At 46.0% G+C, this 11,441-nt stretch overlaps 5 protein-coding genes across 5 annotated transcripts; 3 read left to right on the top strand and 2 right to left on the bottom strand.

Moving 5' to 3' along the window:
* The first annotated feature begins 55 nt into the window (after positions 1-55).
* C8R40DRAFT_1120037 (uncharacterized protein) lies at positions 56-1,558 on the top strand. Its single transcript, XM_046228747.1, has 3 exons — positions 56-123; positions 181-1,003; positions 1,061-1,558. Exons 2-3 carry the CDS (start codon positions 213-215, stop codon positions 1,443-1,445), a joined length of 1,176 nt encoding a protein of 391 aa, XP_046082838.1. The 5' UTR covers positions 56-123; positions 181-212; the 3' UTR covers positions 1,446-1,558.
* Positions 1,559-4,783, bottom strand: C8R40DRAFT_1256142 (DNA repair protein, SNF2 family). Its single transcript, XM_046233764.1, has 12 exons — positions 4,009-4,783; positions 3,751-3,958; positions 3,577-3,699; positions 3,416-3,520; positions 3,290-3,363; positions 3,014-3,236; positions 2,649-2,964; positions 2,487-2,588; positions 2,260-2,429; positions 2,132-2,197; positions 1,807-2,068; positions 1,559-1,745 (listed from the first exon to the last, which is right to left on the bottom strand). Exons 1-12 carry the CDS (start codon positions 4,702-4,704, stop codon positions 1,637-1,639), a joined length of 2,454 nt encoding a protein of 817 aa, XP_046082837.1. The 5' UTR covers positions 4,705-4,783; the 3' UTR covers positions 1,559-1,636.
* A 424-nt stretch (positions 4,784-5,207) lies between these two features.
* Positions 5,208-5,882, top strand: C8R40DRAFT_1072194 (uncharacterized protein; the record flags this gene model as incomplete). Its single annotated transcript, XM_046226434.1, has 3 exons — positions 5,208-5,253; positions 5,313-5,468; positions 5,518-5,882. The coding sequence occupies 3 exons, from the start codon at positions 5,208-5,210 to the stop codon at positions 5,880-5,882; spliced, it is 567 nt and encodes a 188-aa protein (XP_046082836.1).
* A 308-nt stretch (positions 5,883-6,190) lies between these two features.
* C8R40DRAFT_529078 (uncharacterized protein) lies at positions 6,191-7,879 on the top strand. The gene is made up of 2 exons (XM_046235353.1): positions 6,191-7,721; positions 7,768-7,879. The coding sequence occupies exons 1-2, from the start codon at positions 6,498-6,500 to the stop codon at positions 7,792-7,794; spliced, it is 1,251 nt and encodes a 416-aa protein (XP_046082835.1). The 5' UTR covers positions 6,191-6,497; the 3' UTR covers positions 7,795-7,879.
* A 1,040-nt stretch (positions 7,880-8,919) lies between these two features.
* Positions 8,920-11,200, bottom strand: C8R40DRAFT_528499 (O-methyltransferase-domain-containing protein). Its single transcript, XM_046235350.1, has 9 exons — positions 10,618-11,200; positions 10,491-10,565; positions 10,380-10,434; positions 10,194-10,317; positions 10,089-10,142; positions 9,800-10,029; positions 9,602-9,750; positions 9,496-9,550; positions 8,920-9,442 (listed from the first exon to the last, which is right to left on the bottom strand). The coding sequence occupies exons 1-9, from the start codon at positions 10,855-10,857 to the stop codon at positions 8,994-8,996; spliced, it is 1,431 nt and encodes a 476-aa protein (XP_046082834.1). The 5' UTR covers positions 10,858-11,200; the 3' UTR covers positions 8,920-8,993.
* Between the last annotated feature and the right edge of the window lie 241 nt (positions 11,201-11,441).

Here is an 11,441-nt window from a genome sequence, read left to right as displayed (position 1 = left end):
TGGCCCTGGTGAGGTCAAACAAGTCGAAAGCAAAGGGCGATGCCTGAGTAACATAATACAATCCAACAAACTACCTATCTTAACCGGGCTTTCTCAGTCTCCTCAGTATCTTGACTTCATATAGTAAGTAAAGGAACAACATGAAAGCGTGTATGAATAGTACTAAGAATACACTAATAGAATTCAAATATTGGCAAACACCTCCCACTTCCATGCAACGACAAAAGCGACGACCAACAGACTCTATTGACGAGCCTTCCTCGTCCTCCAAGCGAGCTCCACCATACAAGAAGACGCGGATCGTCGAACCAGGTGAAGATCCAGCCACTTTCGCTGAAGAAGTCGACTCTGCTCTCGAAAACCCGTCTGCTCATCGCAAAGGGCGCGTCAAGAATGAGGGATATGATTCGGACTCTAGCGATGACGGCGAAGGTGTAGTCTATAGCAGGAAAAAGGAAACAGAGAACAATGACGACGACGACATGTTCGCGGCAGCCGAGAAAGAGGAAAAGGCTGAAGAAACGAGCACAAAGAAGAAGAAGGAGAGTTATATGCGGCTAGGTGATATTGAAGGACAGGAATTCGGCAAGTCTGATTCAGATGAAGACGATTTGGAGGAAGAACCAGAGGATGAAGACGACGCTGAACGCAGGAAAAAAGCCGGAATGGGATATGAACTGTCCTCGTTCAATATGAGAGAAGAGATGGAGGAAGGAAAGTTTACGGAAGATGGGTCTTATGTTCGCTCATTTGACCCTCATGGCATTCACGATCGCTGGATGGAGGGTCTAGACGAGAAGGAGATCAAGCTAGCACGAAAACGGAAGCGACAGCAGGAGCAGATACAAAAGGAAAGAATAATGGCAGAGGAAAAGGAACTTGAGGAGAGCGGTGGCAAGCCCACGCTGGAGAAACAGCTGTTGCCACTGCTCAAAAAGGGCGAAACCGTGTTAGAATCATTACAACGACTGGGTGTAGAAGTCAAGAAAGCGAAGAGAAGATCGTAAGTTTTGCGTCTCGATGCATCCATTGGACGGGTTTACTGAATCCTTACATGTAGGAAAAAGAACGCCCCGAGTGATACCATGAACGTGGAACCAGTCGCCAAGGTGCCCTCTGACATTGAGCATATCACTCATTTGGCTTCGACCATCATGTCACTAGGAGACACGGATATATATTCCAAAACCTACGAAGAGTTAGTCCGCTCTGTCAGATCCTCTGGCACAGTCGACGCGAACTGGGTCCCTCCATCTGCGAATAAAAAGTACGAGTACAAGTGGGATATGCCTGGTGCTAGTCAATCCGATCAGATCTTTGGTCCGTTTGAAGAGGAGGAGATGCAATCATGGTTCAAAGCATCTTACTTTGGACCCTCAGGAGAGAAAGTCAAAGTCAGACATGTAGGGGGAGAGTGGATGGATTGGGATGAACTGCTACCATGACATGTTTTCTTACTACTTCCTAACATGTATCTTTATTGTATCTCTACTCCAGCTCTATTCCAGAATCGTACTTAAGTCGACAGGTTTTCAGCTTTCTAATATACATATATATAATAATCATGCAAATTGTATAAATGAAGAATGTTACTCAATAAACGAACCCAAGATCCATGGAAAAAAAGAGCTTCAGTTCAATGACTGATATACTGGAACACGAAAGAAACCTCCGGAAGGCCAACCTCAGCCCGGAGCAGATCGTCATGGTTGCCCTTCAACTCTTCATTGGTAAAATGATTCCACCTGTTCAGTATGATGAGAACGAATTTCCTTGTGGCATACCCAATCAATGGGAAAAACATACGTGCTGGCATCTCCATACAGTAGGGCTGGAGATTTGATCATCTGCCTTCCATTCTTGCATCGTTTACACTTGAACGTCTCGTGCGTCTCGCACAGCGTCTTCTCATTGAACAAAAACAACTGTCGCAATGCATCTAGTGTAAAGTGGCGCTCCGTGTCCTCCTTCTCGTCTACCACAGCTGAAGAAAGCGCCTGTTTATTAGCTTGACGTTGGAAGATTTTTTCCTCTATCGTCCCGGTTGAGATGAAACGATAGACAAAACCTGTACGAACACGAGTTGTCAAACATTAATTTTTTCGTGACTAGGAAGTGCAAGTTGGCCTACATTCTTTCTTTTGTCCGTCACGCCACACTCGAGCGAGAGCTTGTTGATCGGCAGCTGGATTCCAATCTGCAAGACATATATTGTATTAGAATTCTGCCGCAGAATTTGAGAGGACCGTAGATAAATACCCGGGTCGAAAAGAATAAGTCGATTCGCGCCAATAAGGTTGATACCGCATCCTCCAGCTTTACTACTGAGCAGAAAGATAAACTCCTTCCCTTCAGGATTATTAAACTGATCAACTAGTTTTTGTCTCTTTGTAATGCTCATCGAGCCATCGAGTCTGAAGAACCCATATCTACAATGGCAGAGTTCGCTACTGTACTTAAACTTCGAACATTTGTAGAGGACGCACTTCTTGGTCCGACATAATTTCTCGAACAGGTCAAGCGTCTGGGTGTAATTGCTAATTAAAACAATCTTATCGGTAGTCTGCGCTCTAAGCTGGGTAAGGAATCTGTTTTAAAAGCATCAACAGAGTTGCGAGATTTGATGATGGAGATTGAACACGGCCGACCTTTCCAGTACCAAGAACTTGCCACTCCAGTCACAACGAACATTTTGGCTATTTTTGCCTCTTGATTTGGCGGCGGTTTGGCCAGCGCCACAAAAACCCTCTGGAATTAGATGATCAGAACCCTTGAGATCGTCAGGCAAATTTAGGAGCTCGGGATGGTTGCAAAGTTTCTTCAGAATATTAATGGCCTTGAGGGGTTGAGACTCGGTTCCTCGAAGAAGGGCTTTGATTTCGGGCGAAGAAATGAAGAGACGATAAAGTGATAACTGGAATTCAGACAAGCCGCAGAATACGACTTGTTCGTATTTGACGGGGACTGATTCATTGGATCAGTGAAGAACAAAACTACGATAGATTCCACCCACGATATTTGGAAAGGAGATCGTTTGTTCGACGAATGATAAATTTAGTCACCAGGCCGCCAAGTTCTTTCAACTTCTTTTCACTTTCGGCTTTGAAAGCGTCACTTGCTGAAGCGTCTCTTCCACGGATGATGTGATTCTCAAAGTTTTTCTTGAAATCATTTTTGGAACCAAGATAATTGGGATTTGCGAAATTGAGAAGGGAAAAGTACTCAGACAGATCGTTCTAACAAACGCGTTAGTTAAACGGTGATTGGTTGTGAATAATTGTATTAGTACTTGGATTGGTGTTCCAGTGAGGATGACGCGTCGTTTCACGTCGAGTCCATTGAGTGCTTGGAAGGTAAGGGAGTCTACAAATAGAGAGGTTACAGGTGAAAGGAAGGTTAACGTAATAGCGCTGACCAGAGTTCTTCAATCGATGTCCTTCATCACAGAGTAATAGTCCAATCTTGCAGTTTGCGAGATAAGCCGTTAGAGTTCGTAGCGTCTCATAGGAGACGATCATCACTAGTGCATGATGTCAGTTTGTGCGTTCCAAGTATATATCATTAAGAGGGAAGTACCAGGCTGTGTGACATTTCGTCCACAAGCAGCTACCCACTGAGCTACCTTGGGTAAGAGCTCAGCTTTACCCCCTTTACCGTCTACAGCCAGAGCGTTGATAGCGTCAGGGCCTAACCATTTGACTAAAAAATCACTCAGGCGAAGAATCTTTGGACCAGCAAGAGCGCACGCACTAAGTTCGTTGGCCCAATTTTTTACGAGACTTGATGGACAGGCGATGATACATTTCTCGATGGAAGGTTTGCTGGCATATGGAGATTGCTTGATCAAGGTCCACATGAGAGCAATACACTGTAAGGTCTTTCCAAGACCCATCTCGTCGGCCATAATACAACCATACTGGTTGTCGACCATCATTCCTGTTGTGCATTTGTATAAGAACTGAAGATGTAATGAATAGGAGGCAATGAAGAGAGTGGCAGACAACGCACTTTTACGCCTTCGACTTGATGAGGTCGTAGCACCTTGGACAGCCGGGGATCAATGACGACCGGAACCTTCCCCACTTTATCTTTCTTATCCTTCCCTTCGCCCAGCATGACCTTCAGACTTTTATGAGGATTGAACATGCCCGCGGTCTTTGCCTCAGCCTCCTTCATCGCCCTCTCCTTGGCTTCTAGCTTCTCTCTCTCCATCTTCTCTTCCTCTGTCTCCCTGTCATCAATGGTCGGGTCATAAAGCACAATGGCATGGTCTTCCATAGGATCGTGAAGAGGTCTTGGGATTAGCTTTGCCTGAGGACGGATACCAAGAGACACATTTGACGGTACTAGAATGACATCGTGTCCATCCTTATTCCGCATCGATGGCATTGAGAATCGTCGGACTTGGTTAAAAGGCTTGGGTTTGAACACCGGATACTGCTTGACAGCAGCCAAGAGCTCGTCCTCGTTCATATAATCTCTATCATCCTTCTTTTTCTTCTTCTTTTTGGATCCTTCATCATCGCTATCAGAGTCCTCACCCTGTTGGTCCTTGTATGAAACTCGTTTTCGTTTCCGCTGAGGTTGGATACGTTCAAGGTTAATAGTGAAGCTGGGGGGTCGGAAGGGCTTGTTGATACGAGTGCTTTCTTGAAGCCTGTCAACTACCTTCCCGTCTGCCGTAGTCGGGGCTCTCCTTAACATTTCCTTGGTGGAGCGATAGGTTGGGGCGGCTCCGGTTCAGCCTGAGTGATTGTTGTCTTGGCACGTGCTCGCGTTGCGCGTAAGTGACTCATGAGAATCACACGCTTTTCCGTCACCATCATTTCCATATTCCACATCGATATCCTTGACTCATAACTTTCACAGACAGGATGAATCCGGAACAGAAGAGATTAAATAAAACTCAATTTGAAATCCACCATTTCCTCGTCCTGCGCCTGCCTCTCTTGCATGTGAAGCAGGTGCAAACAATCACGCTGGTTAATGAAGGTAACATTCAAGGTTGACGACCGTTGATCAGGTACGTCTCTTGGCGCAAAAACAAACAGAAGCCCTGCAAATGCCAAGTGAAGGCAAATGATGCCCGTAAATATATGATACTAAACAGTATTTAAAGCGCCAAGTTTCTCCTTTCCTCCAGTTCCCTCCTCAATAATACTATTCGTTCGTTGATATCTCAGCATAACTCACGCTCATTCGACAAGATGCACAACAGTTTGATTCTCATCGGTATCGCGGCTGGTTTGCAGAGTCAGTAAGGTCGAAGATTTCATCTTGATCTATACTGATTTACGGATTCTTCTTTTCAGGTGTTATTGCCCAGTCAACATCTCTTTACATTCCAGGATTTGACCCACAGCCAATCAGTGCTAATATCGTGGGCGTTGATTCCAATGGTCGAACTACCTGGGATCTTCTACCGGGTTCAGTAACCGATGATAGTGAGGGTGGTTTCATCGGAACAGGTTAGTTTTTGAAAACTTTCCAAGTTTCATATATTGATGATATGAGCAGTCACCCTCGTTGAAGGCTCCGATGGGGCACATTTGACTTACGCCGACGCCTCTCTTTCTCTCACCCTTGGTTACGACTGCACTTTTTCTTCCGGTCAGGCTATCTGCAGTGGTGTTGAAAATGATGAGGGTATCACATTCACCGAAACAGAGGCGATCTCGTCCTTCGCTGTTGCACTAGACACTGCTACAGCAGCAGGAGCTTCCGCCACTGGCACTGGCAGTAGCTCCTCTCAAGTCTCTGGTTCTGAGTCGGGTTCCGCAGCTCCAACCCAGACTGGGAGCTCAAATTCCTCCTTGAACCTAGTCGCCGCTTCGTCCGTTTCCTTGCTTGGAGTTGTAGGCCTCGTGCTATCCTTCTTGTAATGCTTCCAAGTTTCGGACTTTTTCGGATACCTTGTGGCGGTCATGTCCTTCGCGAAAACAAGTAAACTCAAATACTATCGTGGTATCACCTTTATCTCATGTTTCTGGCTCATTGGAGGGTTATTGGGTTGGAGATTTTCTTGCTAGAAACGATTTTGCGTAGACTGCGAAAATTGTTGATCGGCGCTTATAATTATATATTCATTTGATCGCTCTGATTTTAAGCTCACCGTCGCGAATCTACATATTCGTCAACGCTTAGGCTCGGTCCTTCTTCCTTTCGTATTTCGATCTCCACTCTTCTCCCCTTCATCTATGGCTACAGAATTGACGGAAACAATCAAGATTGAATTCATCTCAAAATGCCTCGGGATTGGCCACATTCTCAGTGTAGACAAATGCCTCGAGGTACACACGTTCTGATCCTATGATGACAGATTAGCTGGAACCAGGGCATTCCGGCTTCTACCTTACCTTAGTTTGAAAGAAACTCGCCGTCCAGTCTATTTCGTACCTCACGTTCATCTTCCCAGTATAAAAGTCCACTTGACTGCGCTACTGACGCTTTTCTCGCTTCGTTCGCTCGTTTGTGGCTGCTGAACAGCTGTCTCTGCGATGACTGAGTCATATATCAGTCCGTCAGACGTAGCGCAGTATCACAGCTCGCAGGACAGAGTCCGAAATTGGATCACTGCTCACGCAGACCACGTCTTCACCTCGCCTAACATTCCTCCCTCGGAACTTGATGATCAGGATGCCTTATCTTCGCCGCCGTCCGACGTAGAAAGCTCACATTCTATTCCGCCACGCTTGAAGCTGCGCTACCCGGACGGTAGAGAGTCGCCCATACCTCATACAACCAATTCTTCTTCAAGTACTGGACGAAATTCGCGTTCCAGGTCCAATCCACAACCAAACTCGTCTCGTCAACGATCGAAGTTAGCCACTGCGCCTTCATCTTCCCCTATACTAATATCTGATCCCCGAAGAGAAAGGGAGAAATTGAGGTCGCATTCTCCTGAGGAGATACAAATTTTTCCTTCCGCTTCCGACGAAATTCCGCCTGTGCCGTTGAGTTCGCATCACTCACGCTCGCGTTCGCTACCTCGAGATGCCTTTTCTCCTTCACGCAATCATGATCCAATGCCTAATTCTTCCTATGGGGCGACACCCGTCATGCAGATGCAGACGGAGATGTCGCCTCCTGTCATACCTTTGTTACAGTCCCCTGGTCCTTACGCAGGATTTGCCCGGACGCAACCTGCTCCTGCTCCCTGGCACCCATATACAAATGCAGTCAGGACAGGACCGATGATGCCTCCTTCTCGCGAGCACTTCAAGCATAATCCACCTTCTATCGTTTATGCCCCTTCCAATAATTCTCGTACAAACTATCACCCTCCAGCCATTCTTTCCTATCGCCCTACGGCAGGCCCGAATCGCATCTTTTACAGTCACTCGGTACCTCCTGCCCAAGCTCAGATAGCTAATGCAGGTTACCCATCGGTACATGGCAGCTATGCTCCACAGGAAGAAAGAGTCCACCACCATAAGCGATCGTCAGAGTTGCGGCATTCTTCTTCACATCATAGAGACAGAAGTGTCGGTAGTGCGAAAAGTGGCAAAAGTAGTAAGAGTAAAGATACCACGTCAAGAAGACATGGACGTGATCGATCCCGCTCTTTACCTCTCGAGCAGGAATATCCACCCAATCCACCCTCAGAACACTATCGGCATCCCCATCATCATCGTCCGCGTCCCCCATCCCCAACGGGCAGCCATGGTTCGGGTAGTACATATTACGTTCTCCCAACTGCGAGGCAAAAGGTTCATGTTCTGGTACGTACTTCTTTGTTCTACCAACGGCTTGGCAATTAATTTCTAGTATTCTTTTTCATTTTGGATGTATTAGCGTTCACCAGATACGCTTTACACTGCAACTACCACGACACAATCTCCTACGACTCCCATTTCGCCCACTGGGAGTATTAAAAAACCGTTCTTACAAAGGTTACTCGGTGGTTTCGCCGAACGATTCTCGTCATCTGGCTCATCTAAAGGATCGTTACGAAGACGCCACTCTACAGGCACACGTCCACCTGATCCTGTGTCTGGACACTAGTGCTTGTAACTTCTACATTTCTGGAACTGAACTGGATTTCTACGCTTCCCAGGAAAACATACGATCGTCCACTTCCTTGCTCACGACTATTCCTTGTAAGATTCGCTTTCATATATACTCTTGATCTATTTATACTTGCTGCGGGCATCCTTCCTTTCCTTTCAATTGATCATGGATATCTAGGGAACTGTGTTCATTGTTCTATCCATTGTGGGTATCTTCTTCTCTACACATTTTCTTCGGAATGTACATCTGTCTCGTTCATCCTAGGCGTGATTTCTTGCAAGGCCTTCAGCTTAATTTATAGCTCTAGTGCTTTGTTTATTTTCTTTCCACTTTGTTTGTCAAAACTCTGCATCACCTTTGTTCATCTGTTTATGCGGTAGAATGAAATTCTAAAAACACCGGTTTTGAATCAGGAACGTTCAATGATACTTCCACACGTCGACTTCCATGTACTCTTAATAACTCGATAACGAGCTCACAGACGTCTTTCCTAACGCAGTCATAGATTTTGCGGTGAATGAGTGGAACGGAGGAAATGAAGTCGTTAAACATAGCCCAGAATATGATCAGCTGCAAAGAAGTAAATTCCTACCGACATCTCGTTTTTAGAATAGAAGCAACGTTACCGCCGGAACAACGGTTGAATTTTTTCCCTGACAAGGACACGATCGCGCTTTGATTCCCTTTGAACGGTTTGTGATTGAAGTTCAAGTTCGAAAAAGTGTATCACATACAAAATGGAAGGAATTCTGAGTGTTATGAATGAATTCATAATTCATCATAATACGCTCGGCCCTCGTAAAGAGATCCGTCAGTTAACGCTTGGTCGATGCGCTGGAGAAAAACTCTCGTACCAACTGGAACACTCTACTTACTCAATGTTGAACTTGTAATGTCTTCCAGGTCACGTTCAAGGTCTGTAAAGGCAATACGTTTCATGATGCATGTACTGTACAATGAACTTCAAAGTGATACAAAGGTAATTATTCTTTCGTTGAGGCAGGAATCGTAACTGGGGTCGCAACAATTTGAGGAAGGTATCCTCCCGAATCATCAGATCTATAAACACGAATCACCTTCCAACCAGTTTTAGCCAGTAGCTCAACCATGTGCACCAGGGTCCTCTCCTGAGCGTTGAAATGGACAAACATGGATAAATCGGCAAAATGTGTGGAGGCGTTGGCAACACCTAGATTTGCTAATAGAGGTGAAGGGGGAGGAACCAGATTCGCACCAGGTATGTCAGAGGGAGGAGAGGGACAGGGATGGACAATAATGGTGTCCACAATGACCAATGTGGTTGTTGGAGTTGCAGCATCACGAAGTCTCTGAAGTATTTGAACAACGTAACGGTCGGACCAGTCGTGAGTAATTTGCTTCAGCAAGAACACGGTGGCAGAGGTTTGAGGCTGAGTGTCAAAGAAGTTGTGCTCTGTAAATAAGAGATAAGCGGGAATACATGACGCGGGCTTATAGTGAACGCACCGTGGTATTCAATCTTCCCGGATTCCAATGCAGCTGGAAGTAGTTTTTGACAATGCTAGTTCTATTGTTCAGTTCCGACGCATCCTATGTGAAGAGTTGGATATACCTCTGTACCAAGCTTGAGGACCATTGCCCGATCCTGAACAATACATTTCAGGTGGTCGAACGCGCGGGCGATGCTGATAGAAGAAACACCAATGCCCCCTCCGACATCGACAATGACACTTCCCTGCGGTAGAGAAGCCCAATCAAAGCCTGATCGTGTGGTCAGCAAATGCGTGGGCGAACACTCCTGGAAAATCACCTTTGAGAATAGCATCGGGCGGTTGTAGGCTGTTAACTCCGTTCATGGCGATTCCGAACCGGCGCAGACGCATCTCGTTCGAGGGTTCCTCGAACCAAGACCACATACTTCCTTTGTCGTAACCGAGTGCGGTCATCAAAGGAGAGCGCTCGGGGGTATCTTCAAAAGCAGTCTCGGGGGCCATGATATGGTCCGCTATTTGTCCTGCTCCTTTGTAATCTTCGTCGGCACTGTTGGCAAACTTGTCAATCACTTGGAATTAGTCTACTTCACGTTGGAATGAACCTACCAATGGCCTATCAAAGCCGCGATACCATTGGTGCCATTAAACTTCGTCATAGGACTGCGGCAAGTTGTCAGAAACTTTGAGATTACCATCCCTGTAAGGACTCGCCTTTCTTTTATCTCCTCGAGTGACTTTTCTGTGTCCCATACAGAAGAAAGACGATTGTTTACGTAGATGTCGGGTCCTATTTCCCGGAAAATGTGATGGGTGGCCAGATAGCACAGGATACTAGCTTCAGAGTAAAAAAAGAAGTCAGAATAGATCGAGTGGGTTGAAAGGAGAAGAACTATATACAAAGTTTGGTAGGATCAACCTGGGCTTTCTTTGCAATGTCCTTCACATGCATTCCCTATGGGAGCATGAGCATGGTAGAGGATATCGAACCAGGTGTGACGAATCACTCACCTGAGGCCCCGCCTCTCGAAGAATCTCCACGATGTTGGTCTCCATTGCTGCTCTAAGAGCAGAGGGTAAGTAATACTGTGATAGCCGCCATGAGTATAAATCAAATGCTCGGAATAAGAAAAGTTACCCCGAAAAGACTATTGAAGATATACGATGGCGGAAGCTGAGCAGTCGCGATGAGCTGATAGGCCGCAGATGTCAACAGTGCAGTCGCTGCTTGAACACTGGGCTGCAAGCGAATAGCGTCGCATTCACTGGGCGGTTCATCGATAGACGGAAATTCAGATCCATGTTTCACGAATTCGGCTTCAATATCATCGATAGATTTCTGAATAATGCTCAGAAGGCTGCGTAATTGGGTAGCCATTCGAGAGACGAGAGAGATTCCTTCCTAGTCTGTTCCAACGTCGAATGGATGGGTGATAAAGTAAAATTTTGGTTGATTTTTGGCGGTATTAAGTACTAGAGGAATCGGCAGAAAATGATCCTGCCATATTATTCCCATTTATCTGAAAATTGCATGCATGCAAGATGAGTACTGTTTTTACGAGACTATCCACTGGCACTCGGCTTCCGTGGTCCACATTCCGGTCCACCCACAGCACGTTAATTTATCGATTGCATCCCAAGCGTCCGCGTATAGTCGCAGAAATTCAAAAGCCAGGTCGGTTCTGTAGACGATGACGCCTCCACATGTTCGTTGAACTTCTAGAACACCAGAACAAAGAGGGAATGAAAGCGGATTAGCGGCACGCGGAAGTTGAGCCAGTGTTGATTCTTGAACCTACTTAATTCGGAAAATGACAGGAAGATCCCGGATAGAGATAGGCAAGTGAGAGCACAGAAAATGGTAGCGACGTCTAAATTGAGATCGAACTGAATGATTGCAGTGGTATGGATGTACCTTGCTCAGGTGGAATGAGGCGGAACTCTAGTGTGAATCAGAAAAAA

Source organism: Lentinula edodes, assembly GCF_021015755.1.
Source record: "Lentinula edodes strain Le(Bin) 0899 ss11 chromosome Unknown C8R40scaffold_35, whole genome shotgun sequence".
Classification (NCBI taxonomy): domain Eukaryota; kingdom Fungi; phylum Basidiomycota; class Agaricomycetes; order Agaricales; family Omphalotaceae; genus Lentinula; species Lentinula edodes.
Note: the sequence above shows the minus strand (reverse complement) of the source record. Positions and strands in the feature narration are given on the sequence as shown.